This window comes from Haemaphysalis longicornis, unplaced genomic scaffold (genome assembly GCF_048455015.1).
Source record: "Haemaphysalis longicornis isolate Haplotype H1 unplaced genomic scaffold, Haemaphysalis longicornis Haplotype H1 scaffold_1, whole genome shotgun sequence".
Lineage (NCBI taxonomy): Eukaryota > Metazoa > Arthropoda > Arachnida > Ixodida > Ixodidae > Haemaphysalis > Haemaphysalis longicornis.
In genome coordinates this window covers 308318462-308343510 of record NW_027526203.1, presented here as the reverse complement: position 1 = coordinate 308343510, position 25049 = coordinate 308318462, and the positions used below count along the sequence as shown (strand labels likewise).

The 25049-nt window shown below is 48.0% G+C and overlaps 1 protein-coding gene across 1 annotated transcript; it reads left to right on the top strand.

The window, feature by feature from the left end:
- Positions 1–384: 384 nt before the first annotated feature.
- Positions 385–14141, top strand: LOC144149847 (uncharacterized). Its single transcript, XM_077681545.1, has 3 exons — positions 385–543; positions 13017–13452; positions 14055–14141. Exons 1-3 carry the CDS (start codon positions 535–537, stop codon positions 14099–14101), a joined length of 492 nt encoding a protein of 163 aa, XP_077537671.1. The 5' UTR covers positions 385–534; the 3' UTR covers positions 14102–14141.
- The last annotated feature ends 10908 nt before the right edge of the window (positions 14142–25049 follow it).

The window sequence follows — 25049 nt, the reverse complement described above, 5'->3', positions numbered from 1 at the left end:
GGTCTTCATTCCATAAAGAACGAGGCCATGATCTAAGGTGCGTATGCTCTTTAATTACGACGTCTGCGGCGTAGTATCGATGAGTGCTTGATTCCGCTGGCCCGTTGCACCGGCGAAGTTCAAACAGGGCTTGCGTGAGGGAAATGTACAGGCAGGCGAGCCAAGCCTGGCCGCATGCCTCCCCTTTCCACCGAATCGGTCCGCCTTCGGCAGGCGTGTGCTGTTGTGACGAGAGGATTTTGACTCACACCGGAGCGCAATCCTGTCCACATCAGCTGGGGGCGAGAGGCGTTCGACGGGCGGGAAAACCCTTTGCCGGCCCTCCCTCTCAGCGCAGCCCTCTCGCTTTGCCCCGTGCCCGCTGTAGGCAAAGCCAGCTCCCCTCGCGTTTCCGTCGCCGGGGTGGTGCAACCGGCAACCGGTATAAAAACCAAGTGGCTCTGCGGAGACCTTGAAAGTCGTCCCTTGCTCTCCAAGACCGACGCTTTTCTACCGCTCTCGAGACCGGGACTACCCGCTGTAAACAAAGGCACAATGAAACTGGTGAGTTTGCTCTCGGGCTTTCACTTTCGGCCGCCTCGGCCCTATCTTGGCGTCTCGCGCCGCTGCCCGTCGGCAGCGACACGGGACGATGCGATGGTACGAGCGGCGAGGCCAGCTTTGGCGCATGTTTACGTATTGTAGAACGTACAGGTGCAACACACACAAGATGCATCTACCTGACAGCGAATTTTCCGTCGACTTGGAACTCTAAGAATAGGACGAGTGCTCCAGGCACTCCAGAAGTGTAACCGCGTTATTTAAGCTAGCGAAAACCCAGTGAAAACATCTCTGCGGGTTTCAGTGCGAATAGCGACCGTTGGACGCTGAATATTGCGGATAAAGTTATCGAGTCGAACAATATTTCATGCACCGCAGCCGAAGGAGTGATAGGGGCGGGAAAGTTAACCGAGTTACGTGTTCCCGCCAGCCGAATTCTCAATGAACGTGCGGAGGCGCATTACTAAGCGAAACTTTTGCCGCTTCTGTATACCGACTAATCGGCTCTGCAAATGTCAGTTGAAGTGTTTATTGGAGATGATTTCATGAGCGCAATACGCGGTTAATAGTGCAAATATGTAAAATACCTCGTTGCCTTTAAATCTGAAAACCAAGCAGGCGCCCCTGAATAATCTAGTGCCATCGAGGATCTGACTCTTAATACTCTAGTGAATTTTTTTATGAAGAGATTTTTTTATGCAGAGAATTGGTAATTATAAGAGAAAAAGGCGCCGGCGTGGTAGAACTAGCATCGCATTTCTTGACTCATAAATTTGTATAGTCCGTTATTCACTGCACAGTTTTTCACTTATTAACTTACTGTTTCTGATAGTGCACCCAGAAAAAGGCTATTTAGAAATTTACGGGGCAGATAAGGCTTTGACGTATCGGGGTAAACCTCTGGGAAAAGTAACAGCTCGTTTATCGAGTTGCAAAACGAAATCAAGAAAGCTCAATGCGTAGTCTTACGGCAAAATGGGGGATCATAAGGTGTTGAAGCTAATTGAAGAGATTGAAAAAATTATGGTTGACATAGACAGGTTCCTTCCATTCAAGAACAATAAGAATGGAATGTAGACTAGCAAAATATTTTCAATGTACGCGTGCGAAGGAAAAATCACCTTGAAAGATTCCACGTTCGTACATCGGAATATTCGGCAGGTTTAGTTGAAAGTGCAGGCATCTGAAGACCGTTCATGTCGGAGCGTCTGGCATGATGAGTTATCACAATGGCGACTAAAACAATTAAGAAAAGGCGCATGTGAAGCCCCAAGAATCAATTATTTCGTTCGTTAACGCGGTCGCGAGCAGGGGGCACACTAGCTTTTGCCAATTGAACGTTTAGAAATTGCGCTGAGGTTTAGATATTGTTGCCCGTTGTGCACTCTGCTTTCCAACCCCGTCGGAACAAATTTCATTTATTATTGGTAGATTTTATTGGCAGCTGAGTTTGTACCACAATATCTATTTTTTAATCTATGCAGAGTGAACTTAAAACCGTGAACCGGATTTATAGAAAACACCACATGCCGTATTCCCGTCAGTCACCATAAAAAATGAAGAAAGCTCACACTAACGCGTAAGACCTGAAGGTAGCGAAGCTGTCTAAGCTGTACGCAACCTTCACGACTATCACGAAGGTTTAAGCCGACGATTGTAGCCGCTTTGCTTCTTCTTCGTTGCCGCAGCGACCTTTGCTCCATAACTGTTGCTGTAAGTGTGAGCATCTTTCATTTTCTTGGAAGTGTTCATCATTGGACATCACCTTGGAGGGGCGGGCGTGCGCTATGACGTGTCTTTCTCGTCCCGAGCTAGTGTTGCCACTATTACGGCGGACGCTGGATTCTTTCTCGTTACGAGCAACTGTTGCCACGATGACGGCGAAAGCTGGAGGGGTTTTTTTTTTTGTTAATCTTGGCCAATCTCCTCAAAGTGGGTATGCTTTACTTGACAAACTTGTGCAGGGGAAACTCGGCGGTCATCGTGAGGCACGCCCACACGAGCGCTATGAATTTGTGGGTTTTGTGAACTACCGGGCAGCCGCCGCGAGGCTCGCGATCACGTGGGCGCACTCAGCAACTGCTTGGTATTTTTAACTGAGGAAACGAAAAATTACGATTTGCTAAACACCTTCGATGTTGGAACAATTTCTGGCACCCGCCATGGTGGCCCAGTGGTCAAGGCGTTGTGCTGCTGAGCACAAGGTCGCGGGTTCGACTCCCGGCCGCGGCGGCCGCTTTTGTAATGGTGTCGAAAAGCAAAAACGCCCGTGTGTACGAGATTTCCGCGCACGTTAAGGATCCCCAGGTGGTCAAAAATTAATCCGGAGCCCTCCAATACGGCGCGCCTCATCGCCTGCGTTGCGTCGGCGCGTTAAACCCTACAATCAATCAATCAACAATTTCTGGCGTATTACCGTTGCCACGTATCCTCATAATGCCCACTGAATTACGCTTCCTACATGGACCTCGCACCGAGTGAGACGCGCGTTCAGTACCGCCTGTACCCACAAACACGAGTTTTTTTTTTTTTTTTTTTGCTCCCTTTGGGTGAACGTCGCTTGAAGCGGCTGAGGGCGAAGAAGGTCCGTGTCTCTGGTCGTACTGCGCAACATCTTCTCGACTTTCCGACTTTAAATTTCTTCTCGCGGAGCATTTGCTGGAAGCCACTTGAAAGTCCTTAGGCTCGGATCCGTACTTACAACGTTGGCCTCGATCCTTAAGCGATTCCCGTGCTTTCTGGTACTTCTGTTCCGGTAGGCAACGCGGTTTACGGCTATTCAGAGAAGCTTTCGCAATAGAACGACTTCTCGCTCGACCGCGATAAGCGTCGTCGACGAAATCTCCCGGTTAAGTCGATGGGCTCTTTCGAAAACTCATGGTAATTGTGGACACTGTTTGCAGCCCGTAAGATGGAATAATGGGAAACAGATAAGAAAAACTAAAAAAAGTCAAATTAGGTAACAAAATTACACTCCGATTTCGTTCTTGCCGAAGGCGTGGATTTCTTTTCTCGAGCGAGATAAATAGAAAACAAAATCTTAATTGAATAACTTGCTTACAGGCGCGAAAGTCGCGTTTAAAAATCATGGTTACGCTTCACCTTGCGTGTCAGTAATGGGACCCCCCTACAGACAGTAATCGCTTTTCTTTGCGAGTCCCCTTTTTGTTTCTCAGACGTTCAAATGACCTCTTAAATGGTAGTAAGGAAACTTCGCGTTAATTTGGGGGCCGAACTTTTGTTTTTATGTTTTATGGTAAAAACGGGTTTATGGGGACAAATCTTTCGTCCGCGTGTGTCACGAGCCAAGAGAATAAGAGGGTTTCGGGGGAGGTGAAATGTAGCATGTTTAGCTATTTCAACTCTCGCTTCAGGGATTTTGTGCTAGCATTACAAGCTTACGCAGTACTGTGCCCCCATTTGTGTCTTCAGCCTTATAGTTTTCCATACGTACGCGTCAGTGCCTGTGCTGACAATACGACAAAATCAGTGCTTTCCCCCCGCATAATGTTCAGCACGGCACATCGCGCCTCTCCTAGAGCCTGGCTCCCTAACAAAAAGGATTTTATGGTTAGCTGCGCGAGCGCAAGCAGGAAGAGAGAAGTACATGACTGGCAACAAGAAAAAGGATGAGCTTCTTCTTCAAAGCCACTCTTTCTCCGATAAGCTTCTGCAAACAAGCTGTTTTTTCTCGGAATGAAAACGGTCTTTCTTAAAGTACTTTGCAAGAAAATACAAAGGGGACAGCATTATTTATCGGCCGAGAAGTGACTAAGCTGATCTTATGGTCGTTCAAGCTTCAACATTCTGTGCGGACATCGCAGGGGGACTGTAAGCTTTTGTCAAGTTATCGCAGTATGCGTAGCATTTACCCGATTCCCTGTAGCTTTTTATCGTTCCTATGGAAATAAGGATTCTTTTTAAGGCTGGTATAGGTATTAGGGCATGCTGGAAAGAATTCCCGGCTACTTACCAAGTACCGGAGGCTCAAAATATCCTGGCAACTAGGTTGAACACACGACCATAAGGCTGCAGTGAAAACCCGAGCAATGTTTGCGCCGACTTGTCGGCGAGTGCTGACTTTCATATGCATGCACCTTGCGAGGCGCGTTTAGGAACTTAACAAGGTGTGCTGTTGGGCGTGTTGGCAATCCATTTTTATAATAGCTACAGCGCGAATATAAAGAAGGAAACAGAAAGACGACGGGACAGCTCGCTCGTCCCGTCGTCTTTCTGTGTCCTTGTTTACATCCGCTCTGTAGCTATTGTTAAATTTTTTTAGAAAACTGTACTGGTAAGAGTTCACAGGAGAGACATATAAGCAGCTTGATACTCAATCAAGGCACCGTCTTAATAAGTAAACCTTCGAGTGACATGCACAAAAGGACTCACGACTTAAATTTGGAAGGCTTAACAGTTTTCCTAAATAAATACAATTATAAAGAAGTAAGGAGTAAAGACAAACAAAATTTTGCTGTGGGTAAGGAGACATCAGAACAACTATGCGAGTACAATAATCTCCGAAACCCATGTGAAACCCAACCAGTGGAGAGGATAAAATATGAAATATGAGCACGGGCTGAAGCAGTGCATATCGGGACCCCTTACAAATAATAGAAGTAGCGAAACTCTGTTATTGGAAGCAGCTATACAATTAATGAAAGAAGGTATGCAATGAATGTGTAACTCTGTTATTAAAAGAACCACAAGGCAGGCATCCGCCGCTACCTTGGCAGTGGCCAACTTTGGCGGCGTTTATCTGCAAAAATGCTTGCTTGAGCACACTGGTCATTTTAAGATATACAATGAATGCCTTACTCCAGCATTCACTTTAAATACAGTACACTCTCGTTAAAAGGAACCCAGTTACGATGAAATTCATGCTTAAGGCGATGAGCACTTTCGCTCTCTATGTAGGCACTAATACATCGACAGTCACGACCAATTTCCTCGGAACACGCATCGCGATTCCGGCGAAGTGTACTTAGGTCTTTTGCTTTGCATGGTGCAAACTTCTGCTTCTTTCAGATTTACATTACTTACAATAACTGCGCTAATGTATCGGCAATGGATTGTAATTTGAAGTATTTCACAGAACTCGCTTTATTTGCATCCTGTGGTTGTGTCTCGCCCCACTTCACAAGGCACTGTGAGGTCAGCTGTCGTTTGTCTGTTATGTGTCGTTACGTTCATGACACGACTGAAGAGTGAGAGTGAGACGCACAACAAAGGGTTGTCATAGGTCTAGGACACTGTTGCTTGCCGGTGCACGACACACCCTGTGCGAACAGGTTGTTTGGAAGGTTTTCGCTCTCGTTGGGGGGCGTAGGGTGGGTGGCCAGCGATAAAAGGAGCGCAACGTGGCCATCCACCGGATGAAGCCAATGACCTTGGCCGGGCGTCGTTTGGAGAGGAAGGGCGAGGAGAGCCGAGCGTTGGCGCGTGGCAAATTGGCCGGGAAAACCCCGGTTGCAGACAAGAGGGCCACATTGGGCTGGCTATGCCTGCCGAAAGAGAGACAAACAGCGTCTCTCGGCGTCCCAGGGGCATCGGCCGAATTCGGAGAAAAGCTCCCCGGAGAGAGAAAGAAGCTCCGGAGCTACCCTGGGAGGGCGGCCACCGGAATACCCGATTGCTCCAGGCGGCTGAAAGCACCTGCCCGACTGGCCGCGGCACTTTTGTTTCCATTACACGTATTCTGGGGAATGTATAATCTACCTTGTGATCTCAAGCGCAACGCACTCGTCGAATCACGCTGAGTGTACGCTGCGGTCGCCTCAGGTTGCTTTGTTATGCGCACTATCCGCCCGAACAGTGAGGTACGGGCGGGAGGCTATGGGGGAGGTGGGCTTGGGCTTGAGGAGGCGTGTAGCACTGAACTGGCTGACTGACTGCTCCCAGGGGATAGCCAGCTCCCAGCTCGTGACCTAGAGTACCGTCGGCCTATTGTGGTTCGGGCCCCACATTTTCATGTTGCTTTCGTGAGAAAAAAACAGCAGCAGTGATCGAATGCCTACCAGCCGTGCTTTTGTGTTCCTCCACCGAAAATTACTTGTGCTTCCACGGCACAAGAGGTCTGCAAGATACGCTACCCGCAGGCTGTATGGTGAACTGTGGCAGGGGGTTACGAACGCCATCCGTCCGTTCTTTCATTTTCTTTTTTGTCAATTTAAAGTAAGTGTTATATTAACAGCAGATATTGACATATTATGTGTCCATACAGCAACCGTAGGAAATGTCGATTTTGTCCATTTCATGGTCGATTTCGTGATTACTTGGATCATGTGTGATCCTGGTGCTAACATTGCTGAGTGCGCCTGCGTCGTGTTCGCCCCACGAGGACAGCGAAACACGCTCATTTCCGCTTCTTTGCCGAGAGGGGTCAGTTCACAGCTAGTTTTTTCCAGTTCGGTTACTTCCAAACAATTCATTTTTTCTATAGTAAGGTATCGTTGCGCTATGACCTCCCTCAAAAATATCTATACTTAATAGCCGCGCTTCTGGAATATTTAGCTTTAATATGAACTCAATCTGTTTGTTTGCGCATGTCTACTTTATTAACAACCTATATTAAGGGGCCGTAGATGCCTAAACCTAAGTACCCCGAAGTGATAGCTGGTTCAGCTTATCAGAACATCATGAATCTGTCTAGGCGTTGGTGGATGTAACGGCAGAGCTTATGAACGACGCCGGCGGCAGTGCCCGTTGGTAAGAGTTGCACCCCGTGCAGTTTACAAATGAGCCTCCAGGCAATGTGTGCACGTACTATCAGTGTGGAAAAGCAAGGTTTGAGACGGCCCAGGCCAGCCGGCGGCGGACCGTGCCCGTATTTGCGCGCTGGCTGTTCTACCGAAGAGTTAGCGTTCCACGCGGCAAGCGGGTCGACGCAAACGGAAACTTTTCGAAGGAAGGGAGGCGGCAGGCATAATCGGCCGACTCGAGGCTCTTTTTTCGTCGGTCGCTTCTTGTCTACCCACTCCAGCCTGACACAAAGAACAACGGATTTCCTATGCAGCTGACGGCGGTAGGCTTTTTTTTTTTTTTTTTTCCCGTTTCTCCTTCCTTTCCGGCGGAGGGAGGCGCGGGGTCGTTCGTTCGTCCGTCCGGGATGCGACCTGCCGGTGCGCTGTCGACAGCAAACCCCCTTGAACCTTTTTTTTTTATTATTATTTGCTGCTGCTGCTCTTCGCCGGTTCGTTTTGTTTTGTTCGCACAATTTCCATCACCGCACCACCAGTCGCTTTCCTCTTCCAGGAAATCTCGAGCCTTTGGCGGAGACTTAGCGCATGCGCTGTGGCGCCTCAGATAACGGCCCAAACTTCGTATCTATGTTCCTTTCCTTGGTCGCATGCTAGTGTAAACTGTTCTTGCACGTAGTTGCAGCTTTTCGGTTCGCCATTTTTAGCCTGCCAGAACCGTGCTCGTCATTCAAGCGTGCTTGCTAGAACCGTGCTCGTCATTCAAGCGTGCTTGCTACGTACGTCTTTAAGGCCTCTTGTCGGATCCGTTTGGGCTTGGTCGGTCTCTGATTTCTAGCTTTCCAACTTATAAGTACGCATATCGCCGCCGGGAGTATACCTGTCATCACCCGTTGTTATAATAAACAAGAGCCCGGCTCATCTTTCTTCTTGCGGGATGAGCTCATGATGTTCGTAGCTAATTCGCCCTCTTAAAACGAGTCCTGACTACCACTTCGCTGGTTCGCGCACTCGCGCTGGTTGTCTCTAACCCTGTTAGCCCCGAGCTCATTTTTTGGTGTAGCCATTAGGCCTGCCGGCTGTTTCCTCCTTTATGTTGCGATGCTTGTCGACCGCCCGTGCAGCAGCGCCATTTTACACATCATGATGGTCTTGGGCAAAATGTTTCGCTGGAACACCGAGCTGTCGCTTGTCGCGGCATCAGGTTTTAAAATTCATTACGTAACGTCGGCGCCCTGCTCCAGATATATAAACAGCCACGATTATGACGAGTCGCGCCCCCCGACTCCAACAAAAAGAAGTCATCTAGGGTAACGTCTTGGTAACAAAAGCCGTGAGAAAGTAACCGTTTGTTTGAGTGGACGAGATCACGTGATGTCAGTGGCGGATATTGTAGCGGATTAGTCACGTAGTAAATAAAAAAAAAGAAGGACATATCGAAGCATCCCTTACAGCCATTCTTTTAAACCTTGCCGTATTGCCGTATGAAACCATACTGTAGTGCCAGCTCCGCAGATTATTGGCACGACGCGCCAACCACCGAGTGATAACTCATCGAGAAATTGCCACGTGTTTCTCAAAGCCCGAGAGAGGTACTGCAGGCGGTGCCTCTCAAATTCTCCCTCATCGTCCACTATCCGCATAAACAGTCAGGAAACTGCCGTAGATATTTCTACTTGTTCCGTTATTATGCCTGGCAGGCAATCTTCGTAAACTATGCTCTAATAAATTCAGTCTAGATGTAAATATAAATGTGATTGCCTGGGACGCCTCGATGCTTTCTAAATGATCGCCTTTAATCGAAGTGATGGGAGATTCCGGGGCATTGCGCCGAAGTGAACCTAAGCGAATTTTTAGACCCTAGCTGCAATCTTTAGGTTGCACAGATTTGGCCCACTTTCCTCAATTAAAAACGTGGGCGCATAGCGCATAAGGACACCGAAGTATTTCAAAAAATTGCGCTGGTAGCGCCCTTTAACAACGTGAATACACGTGCTTTATGTCTTGACTGTGGCCAACTAGAGGTAAATAAACAGCCTACAAAGCTTCAAGGGATGAGGCTCCGACAACGCTTACATTTTCTTTCTTGTTCGGTTGACCACCGGTAATGAATTCATTGCAACTATTTACGCTAGGGTACATCTAGAGGTGTCAATCCAGAACGATAATCTTATCTACGAATGGCTTCCCGACAACAAATTTGCGTGTTGGCATTATTGCCCGGCATCGTTTCCCAGGAGTGTTAACCCTTCGGGGAGGGGCATTAAGCATTCTTTCAGAGCCCAATCAAGCGTATACACAACTATATCAAAGGAAAGGTGTGAAAAATACGACTCTTCAGTAACTTGTTTGTGACATTTCATTTAAGATTAAGAGTACGAAAAAACGTATCTGTGTTCATTTAAAGCAGGCTGGAATTTAACGAGCGCGGCGAAAAAACTTTTCGCTTGCAACCGAGCTTTATTTCTTGCGGCGCCTGGAAGAAAACTAAGAAGGAAGGGTACACTGGGAGACAGGCAGTGAAGCCAAGCGGTGTTAACCCGGTCGTGTACCGTACCATCAATAAATAGCGGCTATATGAACGCAGGCCAACAGCCTAATCAAAATGTTCACATGCGCGCCCTCACATAGCCACGTAATAATTTATGCACACAAATATAGGGAATAACCCTTCAGTATTATACATGCGGAAGACAAAAAATCGCGACTTTTTTTTCATTAGTTGCGTGATCAGCAGCGTGTATATTAAATCTCACTTCTTTTGGGCTTGGTATGAGCAACTGGTGAGGGGCCACATTTTCGCAACCGGCGGAGGTATTTAAGTAGGTATGTACAGTCATGGACAAATGAAATGCGAACACAGAATATCGACCACAACACCCAAAACTGAAAAATGCGGTTCGTGGAGGTGACATAATGGCACGTTACTGGCATATTTGGAAAGCCCCTTTTCCGTAATTTGTTACTGCATGGAAAGCAATCGCGCTATTGGCCTGTTCTGGTTCATATTTGTGTGATGGCGTTTGGTTTGTCCATGACTGTACGTTAGAAAAAATCGTCACGTTTTTTTTATTTCCCTCGCTCGGAGAGGTGCGACTGTAAGCAGCATGACTGATTATTCGGACGAAAACGTGTTGCTCGCGGGAAAAAAATGTTTCTGCGTACAAGTATCCCCCCCCCCCCTTCCCTCTTCTGTGGCTAGTGTGTGCGACACGGCGAAAAATGCGGGGAAAATGGTTCGCTCGGCGCAACTTGTCTCAGGTGCTGCATGCGCGGGCGATAACGCGAAGGTGTTCCCCTCGAGCAGGCGCCGGGGCCAAGCAGTGGCCTTGCTCGCTTCAATTCCGCCGGCGCGAGAAACCGATTTCCTCTGCAGGAGTCCGTTACATTGTGGAGAGTATGGACCTGCAGTCATCCTTGGAAGCGGTGTTCTCCCGGACTTTCCGGGCTTTTCGCGGCTGATTGCTGTTTCCCGAGTGCAATAATCGTCTCCGCCAGCTCCTGTCCGGCACTCGTTAGGGCCGTATCGCCTTGTGTACGCCGTTTCGCCTCAGTGAGTTCCGCTCGAAAACACCCGCCCGTGTAATTGCTGCTAGTCGGGTTAAAGCGCACATTATGTTTCAGTTTTCTCCAAGCCACCTTTTTGGCTTTATTTACCTTCTTCCTGTATACCGCTCATGAACAGACAACAAAAAGTACAAATGCCATCCCCGCATGTTAAGCAACGTTAGACGATCGCTTCGTAAGTATCGTATTATTTATTATCCCGACGAGATAAATTGTTCTGCCAGGCAAAGAAACAGCCTGCTGAGAGGCATGGGCACTGCAAAAAGAAAAAAAAAGGCGAATTGATTACGCCCGATATACGTATTCACGGAACACTCACTAACAGTACAACACTTTATAAAGGCCTTTTCAATACCGGTTCCAAACTTATTACCGAATTTGCGCGTGAGTCGAAGAGAAAATGGTACGTGTGACTCGGGTTAAAGAAAAACCTCGGGGGATCGTTTCATTTTGTTTCATGTTTAACGTGCGTCGCACGGACGTTTTCTCGGCAGACTCGCGCGTGAAGAGGTGGGCGCATGTGCGAGCCGCGCTGAACCAGTAAACTTAGCTCGCATTTGCGAGAATGAAAGCAAGAAGTCCTACCTTGAGGAAATCAGCCCATAGCATGTTACTTTATTCGGCCTCCACCCAGCTGTGGGTCACCGCGATAATGCCAGTTTGTAAGAGTCCGGAAAGCTGCGGTAGGTAAGCGTCCCAATTATCCCCACTGCATGAGGGCGCGGCTGTAACCACACGTAAATATTGCGTTTTTGCGCGACAGGTGAGAAATTTTATTTATCGTTCTGCAGTGAACTTAACGAGGCTGTTTATGATGACGATAGAACAATACAATGTGTCCGAAGGTGTGTAGCATGTAAGCAAAACAAAACTGGAAAATTTGCATTTAATTTCACCCTTGACCTGTTGTTGGGAGATAACCTGTATTCATTGAGCTGGCATTACAATAAAATTTTAACAATGATCAGTTAATTGTCTCAATTATCCGCCGGTTACAATGCATAGTCTGCCTGTTTAGCTCATCATACCGAAATACGCCAGGCCAGCTTTAAGAGGCCGTTCCCTTGCAATGCTTGGGCTTTCCTATAGTACTGTCGTACTGGAACCCAGCGCTGACTCATTTATTGGCACCGTTGCTCGAAAAACATGAGCCTCTTGATGGCAGCCGTTTTTCAGCGCTGTTAGGCGGGTATAATTAAACAGGTTGCCACTCCTGTCACGTGCGTCCACGTAGAACGTGAAAGTGCCCGTCGATGATTTTGCAAGCTCGTCAAAGGGGCGCGTTCCGTCCACGGTCCAATGAAAGCCAGTTTGCATCGCGCGCTATTTTGTGCCTTGCGTGATTCATTTCAGTTTTTTTTTCCACTCGGCCTTCTTCGGCCACGTGTCGGTGTCGGCGTCCTTCCCACAGCGCGTGGGACGCCTGAACCATCCGGATTTTGCCAGTTAGCAGCCATTTCGCAACATCAACTTAGAGCTGCCCTTGGAAAGCCGAGCTTCCTCGTTCCTGCGCGCATACGGCGCGTCACAATCACCACACAGTTTGCGTCGAGTTGAAGTTGCGCCGTAAAACATAGACAGCACGGACTTCCCACCGTGTTGTGATAAATACCTCGAATGTGCTTTGTCGCCCTGGTTATTTGTGGGGTGATGATATAAAGGTCTCCACCGTCCTCTGATGTCGGAGGAAAATAGAATGGCACTTTCTGCTTCGTGCGGCCTTCCTGTCCCTACGTGGGAGCGGCCCGCAACTACAACCCCAACGTAGTTCCTCAGGACCAAAAATAAAAGTTCTTTGTCTGTCTGTCTGCTAGGCAGCCCGGCAAGACAAAAAGCTTCGTAAGAAATCCTTGTTATGTCGGGATATTATTTACGAGCCATAACTTTGTTTTAAGCCCGTAGAACCTCACTGCTGGTGGTATCGATATTTATTTACTCCCAGGAATCCATTCTCAGCTTCCGAAAAGAGTGCTGCTAAATTGTGTGCGGTACCAACCATTGGGCCAAAAAAAATGAAGACGAACAAAAGACAATTAGTTCATGAACTGCGGCTTTTAACTTGTCAGAAAAGTTTAGACAGGTTTATGCGACAAAAGCAAAAGAAGCCTTTGAAGTCCAGTAGAAGTTGAGGGAGTATTCCGCGCATGCATGATTGTTCGTACGCCGGCCTGTGTGGCTGACCGAATGGCTGGCCGCTTTTGCTCTTTGCAGTTGCTCGTCCTCGCCGCGCTGGTCGGTCTGTGCGCCGCGCAGACCGTGGAGCGGAAGGTGATCAGGAACCCCGACGGCTCGATCACACAGATGGAGAGCAGCTCGTGGGGCCACAGCACCTTCAACCAGGAGAGCGCTGACACGGACGGCCTCATCAGCGGCCGCAGTGGCTACGTGGACAGCACGGGCGTCAACCTCGACCGGCACTACACCGTGGACCGCAACGGCCAGCGGCGCTACATCGACGCCAAGGACAGCAAGCTGAAGGGCCCGCGGCCGACCTTCACCATGCCCAACTTCGGAGCTGGCGCTGACGACGACTTTCTCGCTGGCCGATCGGGCTTCGGTAACCTTCCCGGATTCGGAGGCAACGTCCCCGGATTCGGAGGCAACGTCCCTGGCTTCGGCGGCAACTTCCCCGGATTCGGCCCCAACCGTAGGAGAAATTAAGCATTCGCTCTTGCCTACCCCCGAGTCTTCTCCAGACACTTTCCCCCTATACCTCACCACCGTGTCCAGCAGTCTGGGTGCCCTCTGCCTGTCTTGCCCTCAAGCACCCGCTGCGGAACAAGGACTCCTCCTGAACTCTCCTCCGTGAACGCTTCCTCTTGGCCACGGGACATTCTTTCTGTTTTTATCCGCTCTATGCCTCCCACCGTCTTTTTGTTCGGCTCTCCTCCGAATTCTGTTCCCTTCGCCTCCCAAACGCATCCTCCGAACCACCAAAGATTGGATAGGAAGAATTTTCGATAAGAGCAGAGCCAGGGGCTTTTGCCGAGTGAGCCAAACACCATTCCGTTCAGTTCATACTTTGACGGTGCATTTAAAAGAAAACCGTTTTTATAGTACATCAGAAGTTCACCTGAAGGTCTTGCGAGCCATACTAGGGGCTCATACAGGGTTAACATTTGATCACGCGTTTTTATGTGTTTTTACCTTAAAAATAGCACAGCAGTTCCATCACTGTGAATTCGGTGCCGTCTTGTACTTGTGATTAAAAGCTTGTTTCAATCAACACCATGCCATTGTCTCTTTCAGCAACAATGGATCTGTGGCGCCTCTTTCCGCCTGGCTTCCAATTTTAGCTCGAATGGATTCAATAAACAGAGTCTGCTTCGGGTCGCTCATGTGTGTACCTCTCCTCCTTTCGGGATTACACTACGGAGTCACATCTCCGTGGGCAGATGGCTGGAACCATCCACTGCGAAAGGGGAAGCTTGGCCACTGTGTAACTCCACTCACGAAGAGTGGATCGAACGTAAGTAGGCATGCGTATAGGACTAGAACAAGCCTTCTAATTAGATAAGTTTGGGGGAGTCGGTGAAGTACCTGCGGGTGGTGCATTACTTGGTTGCTTGCGCACAAGAAAGGAAACGCTCCGCGTGGTCACGGAAAGTCATCTTTATGTTGGGCCGTTGACCCAGACGAAATGTCGCCGCTGCGTCCTTCCATTACGGTGGTGGTAGATGAAGGTGTTCCAGCCTGCCTTTACCCAATTTTCTACCTGTGCGGGCCATGCTACTGTAAACCACGCGTGCGAACCAATTACTGCGAACCCGTTGTAAATGATCCTTGGAGGACTCTTACGTGGATCAACTGAGTTGTGCACCCTTTTTCTTCTCTGTTTCCCGTCAAGAGGAAGCATTGTGGGGGAAACGAGAAGAAACAGCGCGAACAAGACGAAGTAATCTTACAGGCACAAACACAGCACTGACTAACAGCCGAGGTTTATTGGCTGTGGGCACCGTAAATACGTATCTGCAAGGCGATGGAAGGGGGAAAGCGGTGGATCGACGACAAATACTCACGAAATAAATAGAAGATAAAAACGTGCCTGAAAACAGCCGCTATTTATTGATTATTGATTGTAGAGGATTAACGCGCCGACGCAACACAGGCGATGAGGCACGCCGTAGTGGAGGGCTCCGGATTAATTTTGACCACCTGGGGATCTTTATCGTAAGCCGAAATCTCGTACACACGGGCGTTTTTGCTTTCCGCCTCCATCAGAAAAGCGGCCGCCGCGGCCGGGAATAGAACCCGCGACCTCGTGCTCAGCAGCGCAACGCCTTAGCCACTGAGCCACCGCGGCAGGTACAGCAGGCGCGGAAAATACAGGCGCGGAAAATAAATTTCTAATTCTTTTCTCCCCCTCTCTCTCCATTTTCTTTTCCCACGTCCGAATATGAACTTCAGTAAGATACAATGAGCTAGGATCCACCGTCGCTCTTAATCGGCACACTACGCTGAAGTGTTGCCGCGTAACAAATATTAATAGCTGCTTCTTCAGTCTTGTAAGGTAACGTGAAAACGCCTGATACACAAGAACTTAGTCCCTCATGATTACTCTTGTGGAAAAAAAAAAAAACTGCTTTTCGTAATCGTGCACAACTCTCGCAAACTTCCATTTACAGATTGGCCTGACCTGTACAGCGTCGATTCGTCAACCTTGAATATTTCCAAAGTTAAATGAAAAGCTTTCTGGCCGAGATAAAAAATCGGCAACACAAAAGAGGCTGCCAACCACCAACGCTCGTAAACTTGGCATTGGGAGCATTGCTTCAAACTTTGATGCGCATATAGTCTTATCCGCGCTGCCCAACGATACCAGCACCTATCCTGGTTGCTATGAACTTTACATGCCGTATTTATCGCGTAATGATCGCACTTTTTTTTTCAAAAAAATTGATGTAAATTTAGGGGTGCGTGCATTACGTGGGGTAAATTATTTTTTTTTTCAAAATATTTTTTTGGGCACGGAAAACGCGAGAAAGTTGTGGGTAAAAAAAAATTACGATAATTCTCATGAACGTAATGAAAATATTAAATAGAAACATAATAAAAACTCCGCACATCGCCGCCAGCCGCTTTGCATAGTGACGCAAAATGCCGTGTTTTCATGAATTACCGAACGCGCCGGTACGAGTTTGCTGCGAGGTGACAACAGTTCGACCAATAAGTGGCTGCCACCGTTACAGTGCGGGACATCAAGACATGGCGGCCGACTCAGCAACCTGAGCGCGTTTTTTTCTGATTGAATTGTGGGTATGTTATCCGTATTTAGTGGGAGTTTCTTGCTCATGCTGAATGGTTTTGAGTCTGTAGAGTTAGAGCTAAACAACGGCCTATAGCCAGCCAAATGAGCTTTTATGGCTTTCTCTCTTTAGCTTTAGGACGAACTCTTTTCAATAGCTGGCAAAAGGCAGCTAAATAGTTTCAAGCTGTAGACTTAAAGCTAAACAATGGTCTATAGCCAGCCAAAAGAGCATTGTCGCGGCTAGCCTATAGAACTGAAGCCACACATATTTCTTTAGCGGGCTACAGTAACCTGAATAGCTGTGACTCTATAGACTGAACACACTAGGATGTTCTATAATCGTCTAAAGAGAATTGTATGGTTTACATTCTTTAGTGCAGGATGCATAAACACTTCAATAGCTAGCTATAGCCTAATTTATGCCCTTTTATGGGTGACCATAGGGACCCATAGGCGGCCATAGCTCACCATACATTTTTTTATAGACGCCCATAAGGCATTTTTGTATGGGTGAGGGTAACAGAGTGGAACCCTAGAGAAAGCAAGCGTGGCAGGGGGCGGCAGAAAGTTAGGTTGGAAGATGAGATCAACAAGCTTGCGGGGATAAATTGGTCACAGTTAGCACAGGACCGGGGTAATTGGAGATTTATGGGACTGGCCTTTGCCCTGCAGCGGGCGTGGAGAGGCTGGTGATTATGATGAGGATGAATGAACTCGTGGCCACCGGCTCTGCTGGAAGCTCCAAGAGTAGCAGTGGGCGCCGCGGGACGAACGTTTGCTCAAAATTTTTGAACTCGTAGGTGGCCGCCGTTCGGCTTGGGGGGTCTAGCGTGTTGGACGCTAATTAAGAAGTTGATTACGGTATCGCTTCCGGGCCTTTTGGCTTCTTTCATTTTGGCATAAATTCTTCTCTATACAGCGTCAAAACTGCTCCACTCCTCGCAACAAGCGAGAGAGCGAGCCACCCCGTGATGCGTATCCTAATCCTTGTTTGTACAAGTTGTATCGCGCCTCCGACAGGTGGGGACACGAGTCCCGCCCGAGCGCGGCTAGGCAACGCTACTGTTGAGCGGTGCCGGGGGGCGATGACGTCATCGCTCGGCGACATTTTCCTGCGCACGTTCGCAGGCCCAATTACCAGATTGAACAGCATCGCTGCTAAAAACCGTGCCAGGTACTCAAAACGAAGGGCGCGTGCTCGTTTAGTGCCCTCCTATTAAAGAACTTGTCGACAAACCTTAAGCGTCTTTTTGATTTCAGAATGCGAAAGCATTCCTTTTCGCTAGGTTCGTCGACGTGTTTCTCCCGATATCGGCGCAGAGCTTACAATCTCTAAACCTGACACACTGCTGCTACCTGTTGCAGATGCGCTTCCTACGCTGCTGGGACACGGCATCCAGAGGAGCTGAAGGCCAACTGAGGCGGCGGGTGCGGGTTTTAATGCATGCGCTTTTCTTCGCGCTTATTTCAATGAATGCACCAAGTAACGCTTCAGAGCCAATAAGAATTCCGCGCCCGCCGAGTGTTTCTCCTTGTTTTATTTTGAAAGACGATCGTCTTTCTTGGGCTACTTTACCTGAAACCTGAAAGTTTTGCTCTGTCTGTCTGTCTGTCTGTCTGTCTGTCTGTCTGTCTGTCTGTCTGTCTGTCTGTCTGTCTGTCTGTCTGTCTGTCTGTCTGTCCCGCAATTCAGCCACCCGGCCAAAAGAGGAACAGAATTCTTATCACGAAGTTCATATAGCAAAACCTTACCAAACCACTAAATGTGGTACCGTACTTTACATTCGTCAGCATTGTTGAGCAAAACGAAAACATTAGGCTTATTTTAGACAAAACATCAATTCATGACTCGTACTAGGCAGTGTTTTTTTAATTAAATATAGATGTGCGTTTGATATTTGCGACAAGTAAAATAATACAGGCTGAAAACAACATCTTGACCCAAGAATGCAAAAGAGCTCGCGCCCGAGCCTACATTTCGTGGCGGCATCATTCCAAGTTCAGTGGCAAGGAAAGGTTCCAGTAGATGGCGCACGAGAAGTGGAACGCGGGAAAATCTAACTGACTGGAGCTCACCTCCCCCGTGTCCATCGTAAGAGGAAGGAGGCGGGAGAGCAAGAGCGGGAGAGGAGGGCGGGGGAGATAAGAGAAACACTGACTCTGTAGAGCCGGCCGCAGACTCGCCTTCCGCGACATTTGCACCAAGTAAGCGGACACGCGTCCAATTTTTTCTGGTGTACTTGCTTTGCAACGCATTGCAGCCGGCAGAAGTTGAGCGCTGCATGCTTCTTCACGTTTTATTGTTTTTGATGCACGCACTAAAGAACGCGTTGTAGCCAAAAAGAACTGAGCGCGCACTTGGTCCATTGTGATTTGTGGACGCGTGAAAGCTGTAGTACACCTTTTGGCGACACCAGCCTGGGTCCTGCTTTCGGCAACTTACCCAAGTAGCACATTAACCTTAGAAAATAAAAAGCTTGGCGAGAACACAAACCAAGTGAGGCACTTCGTGGCTCCACAGCCCGTGTACAAAAAAAAATGCTACATTATGGTGGTGAAGGTGCCGCAAAATATACGCGCCAGTTTATTTGCTTTTATTTTTTTCATGTTCATTGCTTACCAGACCCCAGATCATTAAGAACTCTACGTTGAGAAGCTGCGAATCTGTAGTACGGTTGGTTGATAGAGCCAGCACATAAGGGATCGAGGGTGTTATCTCAAAGCACAGCGCGAGTGGCGAACGCGCACGCATGCAGCGAAGTACCATAAATATGACAAATCGCTTTGAACTCAACGGGGCTAAAAGCGGCCACAACTAAATCGGTGCTGCTTGCACGGACTACAGGTCAGATGTAGACAAGCCTCCTGTGCAACCTCAAAGTGTGCGCGCCGCAGGCATGTTTGCTCGGTGCCACGTTTCTCAAGTGTTTCTTTTGCGGCCCCAATGGTACGTTTTTTTCGGGCATAGAGGAAGAGGCCTAGACAAGTCAACTCACCAGCGACGCGGATACTCTTATGGCCGCCCTATAAAAGCGGCAGCGCATTTGCCCTTGCTGCTCCCTCGCAGTAAATTCACTTTGCGGCAGGGGGAAACTATTCTCAGAAGCTTGTATTCAAACATCGTGCTTATAAAAGTACGCAGTAGAATTTGGAAAAAAAAAAAAAAAACACTGCGCAGGGGCCACAGAGAGCTGCTGTGTGTGGCCATGATCATGTTTCGTTTTTTGTCAATTTTATTGTTGCGGTTGTTTGATAAGTCCTAAAGAATTTCTGAATGTGCATTATCATATCTCCTGCTTCGTGCTAAAGATTAAACCTGAAGAGGGAAACCACCTGGCCGTCTGAGAATCAGGGCGGTTCGCCCACGGTTACAGTTATTACTAAAAGTCCAAGTACGCACCTGCCTGTCAGCGTCCTTCAGACGATTAAGCATCTGCTGTGTGGACTCAAGGAGGTAATCGCTCTGTCCATCTGAAGCGCTTGATGTGACACACTTTTTCCGCTTAAGAAAATGCTTGATATAAAAGCCCTGGCGCCTTGATATGTTCATGTAGGGCCAACTGCATTGCCACATGTCTTCCCAGCCATTCACTTGTAAAGCTGACTTCGAAGGAGCTTGCTGTATAGATTGTAATGGGGATACATGAATATCCATAGAGGTATTTATTAAAGACTGCTTATACTGGTACTGAAAGGATGTCTTCCCAGCAACTTATTTGGGTTTATTAGTGCAGCCGACTTTAAAGAGGCTTGCTGTACATTACTTCATGGAATGCATGGTTTGTTATGGAGGTATTTGTTAATAGGCCTAAGGGCATCCATAATTTCGTAACAGATTGCATTATCGCACCTGAAAAGAAGGTCTTCGCAGCAATGCCTTCGGCTCGAGTCGTGAAGCCGACTTCGAAGGGGTTCGGTGTGGGGCAGCGCTGCTTACGCATTCATATGACAACTACCACATGGGAGGTTCTGCAATATTTATGCCAACCTTCCCCTTCCCATTCCCGATGCGTCTCCCCACTTTGCACCACAGGCCTTTCTCATTTTCTCTACCCCAATGTTGAGCTCGCGTGGACGTGAACGCACTTGAAACACTGACAACACTGGCGACATTAGGCGCCAAGGTTAGAGCACTCGTGTCTGGAGGCACTTTTTGCCCCCTAGATACACCAAATCAGCTATAAATATCACAGGTCTTTAAAGCGAAGAACCGATACGAACTTAATAACCCAAACTGCCTGACAAAGCAGTCTTCGAACTGTACTAACATATTTATTTTGAAGGCTCAGATCACCACACGGCCACACCTGAGCCATGGCTGTTATTTTCGAATGAGGTTAGCGCGCACCTACGCTTTCTCTGATGATGGGAGAATGCGTAAGCATTATTTATTGATTAAGTTTCTTGGCCTCCTAGGTGATGTACTAGAAGAGCAGCTATGCTTTCAGACTCGAAGAGTGTAGTTGCGACCATCAGTCTGTTTGCCGCCAGAGGCGGTAGTCGAGGAGCCTGAGGGGATTGTTGCTGGCTCCTCGCGGAACGAAATATGAAAGCCTGATCTTGCATCTCTATATTACCAAGTGTGCATAAAGTAGGGAAACGGCCTACTTGCGGACTAGAACCGAGCTAAATGGTAAATCTCTTAACGAAACCTATTCGGCAGACCCGAAGGTGGACGAAACCTAAAAATACGAGAATCCAGCCCCGTGGCATCGGTGTCTACAATTTTGTGCCTTGACAATGTTGACAAAGCGACAACCACATCGAGTGCCTCTGAGTGGCTGCTGCTGTGAAGACTGCGGCGACACCAAGTATGCTCGTCTTCCATAAAAAAAAAATCGGAAAAGAAAATCACTACAGGAAATAACTCTGCCGTGGGGTTACTCTCCAATCCCAAGATTCTGCTATCAAATGCACAGATTATTTTCGGAAGAAAGAGAAAGAAAGAAAAAAAAACAAGCTGTGAGTTGTGCGGGCCTTTTATTGAAAAACAATGAACATAACACTGCGTATTCAGGTGAATATACAACTTGGGATGAATAAGAAGGTAAAACATGAGAGAAATAACAAGTGAAAGTACAACGTACCCACTTCAGAAAAACAAAATACCAACATCAACTTTACAGGGACGATTGGAATTTTACCGAACAGAAAAACATATCAACTCTATGCAACTTGTAAAGACCGTCTTACACTGACTAATCGCCTACGCAGCCGTTGCTGTGCCTGGTCCATATTCACTATGTCAGGTTTCCTTAACCTGACACAGTGAATAAGCTTGCGATAAAAAGGGTTTTACCCACGGGACGCCTAAGTACAAACGACCCGTATACACGCACACACGCACAGATACACACGCGCACGCACGCAAGAGCGCACACACAGACGTACCCACACACATATGTAAGGTATCCTGAATAAATAAGTACCCATACGTAAAGGAGCCCATTGGAACGTAAAAACACAAGCAAAGCAATCACACCATCGAGTGAAAAAAAAACCTATGTGATCTCCACTAACGTGAAACCTGGGGAGGGGCGAAGCATGTAGTGTATAAGTGTATTCTTGGGGCCTTGGCGTTTTTGCCCACGGAGATGAAATCCTTTGTGGGGGGGGGGGGGGAGGTATACAGCTTTGCTGTAAAAGTCTCGTGTCTTTGAAGTACGAAACGTTTTAGGGCGAGGCGTTTGAAAATGAGTGTCCCGGTGTGTTCTTTTAGTACGCGTTCTTTTAGTACCCGGTGGGTTCTTTTAGCACGTGTGTTTTTTTGCCCACGGAGATGAAACTTATATCGCGAGGCGTTGGAAAACGACTGTACCGGTGTTTTAGTACCGTGGCTACATGATACTACGACGACATGAGACGACAGCCCGAGCCACTAAGGGGATTCACCCCTAAAAATGTGTGCCTCGTGCGCATTGAACCTGCACAGGTCAGCCGTTTAGATCCCTTCAAGACAGTCGCGATCCACAGCGTGCAATCTCAGCCGTGATGTCACCGGCAACATTCGCAACACATCCCCATACCTCTAGGGACCTTTTGACAACGTTATACATGAAGCCATCTTCCGAAGCCTTAGCAATACTGGATGTCCAGAGAGGATTCACAGCTATCTATAGAATTTTTTTGCAACTGACCAGCCTTAATTTGGACAGGGGACCCCCCTATGAAGATATCATAGGGGACATAAGAACTTCAAAAGGCTGAGTCCGTTCCCTTTATTTTTAAGATTGCGGTCCTCAATCTGCCGAAACGACTAAAGAAAATACCTAAGCGCTCTATATCCAACTGACGTAATCTTTTGGACGTGCACGGACTCCCTCGGTAGCTTACAGGGCCCGCTCCAATTCTGTGCTGAAACGTGTACCAATAGGCCATCGAATGCGGCCTGTCCTGCGCGCCACCAAAGTCGGAACTCCTTTTTGTCCGAAGAAGGCGCATCCAGCGACGCACTGATGATAGCAAATCTCTCTGGAAGTTCATAACATCCAACCTACCGATCACTTCACATACTATTTTGATTTGGGTGTTTTTTTTAGTTTCTGCGTAGGTTAGTGGTGTTTTCCTGGTTACTTCATCGAAGAAAACACCTAACTAAAACTGCCGCACTCCGCATTGTTGATCAATTATCCTACGAGCCATACTTTCAGAATTTGTTTCCAGCTGATATGCAGCAGTCTTGACTCTTTGAGCGCCACTTTGGACTCTTTTTTACCTCAATCGGCTCAGAAAAAACAGGAGCGGCTCCAGAAAAATTACAGGGGAAACATATGCTAGAATGACGCACTCGCAAGAGAGGACAGCGGTGTGCGTCTTACGCAGTCGTTTCCAGACATGCGGAGTCCCAGTACTACAAGGCGCTGGACACTTACCAGGTACACATCAAACAAGCGAAGGGCAGAACGGTAAGACTCGCGTTCTCGTCGGCGTCGCAGATGGATTTGTATCGGTGTCCTTTTCAAACCGCCCCCTGAAAATCTCGTACTCATCTGTCCTGCCTCTCTTCTTCGGCCTGATCACACTTCAACTACCACCACTTCGCAATACCCTGTTCTTTTGTTAAAGACGTTAATCACGGAGGACTGCTGCAAGGACGACCCGCTGGAACATGGGAACATGTGGACGGTTGTCGCCTAAATGCCCTTCAACACCGAAGCCCTTTTTTTCTGCTTCAAGTATATGCCTGTTTGTATTTTGGCTACAGCACTCTTGTTTAGAAGGGCACCCGAGTACGATTTCTTTTCAAGCTTGAACGCCCGAAACACGAACCCTCTCCCTACAGGACAATATGCTACGCGTGCGACTGCGGTTTGGGCAAGACATTGTTGTTATTCTTTAGCGCCAAGTTTGGGCACTGCAGTGCGTGATTTGCTGCCGCAGCATTACCAGCCGCCACCATCTCCCCTGCATACAGCCTTGGATGCTCCCGACCATGCAAATAGGGACCACAGTGTCTGAAATTACGCCGAAAGAGCATATTTCCGACTCCCCTCCTTGAATACATCTCCCACACATACGGAGCTCACACACATCTGTACACTGACCGGTCCGTGTCATCCATATCATCCACCATCCCGCTTTAGATACCTTGATCACCCACCACCCTCAGTGCCATGCAGTCACAGAACAATATCGACTGCTACAGAACTTGCGACTCTGCGACCGGCTTTCGCCTACATCATAGAGCATCCCGCACGAGTGTGGGCCAACATCGCAGACTCCTGGGCTGCACTGCAATGTTTAGTGTCTTTCCTGAAAGACCAGCTTGAGCTTGATATACGTGCCCTGCATCTCCAAGCTTACAGGAGCCTCGTCAGATAGCGGTTCAGTGGCTCTCTGCTCATTGCGGAATGGCTGGTAATGTGAAGGCGAACATTGCGGTATCCATCGCGCATGACCAACACGGACCCATATGGATACCTACCCTTCCTTAGGAAAGATGGTTCAGCCCCTGCATCCAGCTTGGCTTGGAGCATGCAGCTATCAACTTGGGCAAACACATCCCATCATGACGCGCCCCTTTATTCTGTCGACCTACATTGCAATTTCCAGATGCCACCTGGATTATACAAGTACAACAAAGCAGCATTCCACCGAATGCGGCTGAATGGCGCCTACACTCGATAATTCGGCTTCAAGCTCAATCAATCCACTTTGCCACTGGGTCAACACTGCGACGTACGCGAAGATTTGCAACACCGCATATGTGATTGTGCATGATTTATTGCGCTAAGAGCACCCCGTTCAGTGTCTCTGGGCTGGCCGCTCTCCGTAGGACTAGAACTGAGGGACGTATTAGCTCCTTGTAGTTGTTCTAAACGCACCCCTCGTGCTACAAAAGCTTTTTTGTCGTACCTAAAAGGCACAACTCTTCATTACACCCTGTAAAAAGTTACAATCAGATGTGCACCTTATCATCGTTGTAATCATCATCGCCACCACATCCATCTGGTGTAGCAAGCCAGTCATCATAGCTCGGCTGATATCACTAGTTTATTACATCTCTCTCTCTCTCTCTCTCTCTCTCTCTCTCTCTCTCTCTCTCTCTCTCTCTCTCTCTCTCTCTCTCTCTCTCTCTCTCTCTCTCTCTCTCTCTCTCTCTCTCTCTCTTCGGAAAGAACCTCGAAGGAATGGTCAACGCATAGCTGTGCTCTCTCTTTCACCAATATGTTCGCCTCCAGGTTCACCAACACGGCATTACTAAGGACAAGTATGTACGCAACATCAGTGGTTTTTGGCCACCGCAACCGCCTGCAGGACAACCATGGCCAAGGTCACAATTTTCTATTTATATCGCTCGACTTGGCCGGGGTCTTCTACACGACTTGACATTGGAGGATACGGTATTCATTCCGTTAAAATCGCTGCCCTCGAAACATTTATATCGTCCTGAAGTTTTCAAGGATCTACCCTGAGACCTTTCTTACTGAATTTTCCTATGCTACCTCGTCGACAGCGTTGTCTTCAAGGTTTTCAGTGTCTTTGTTTCGCTTTTT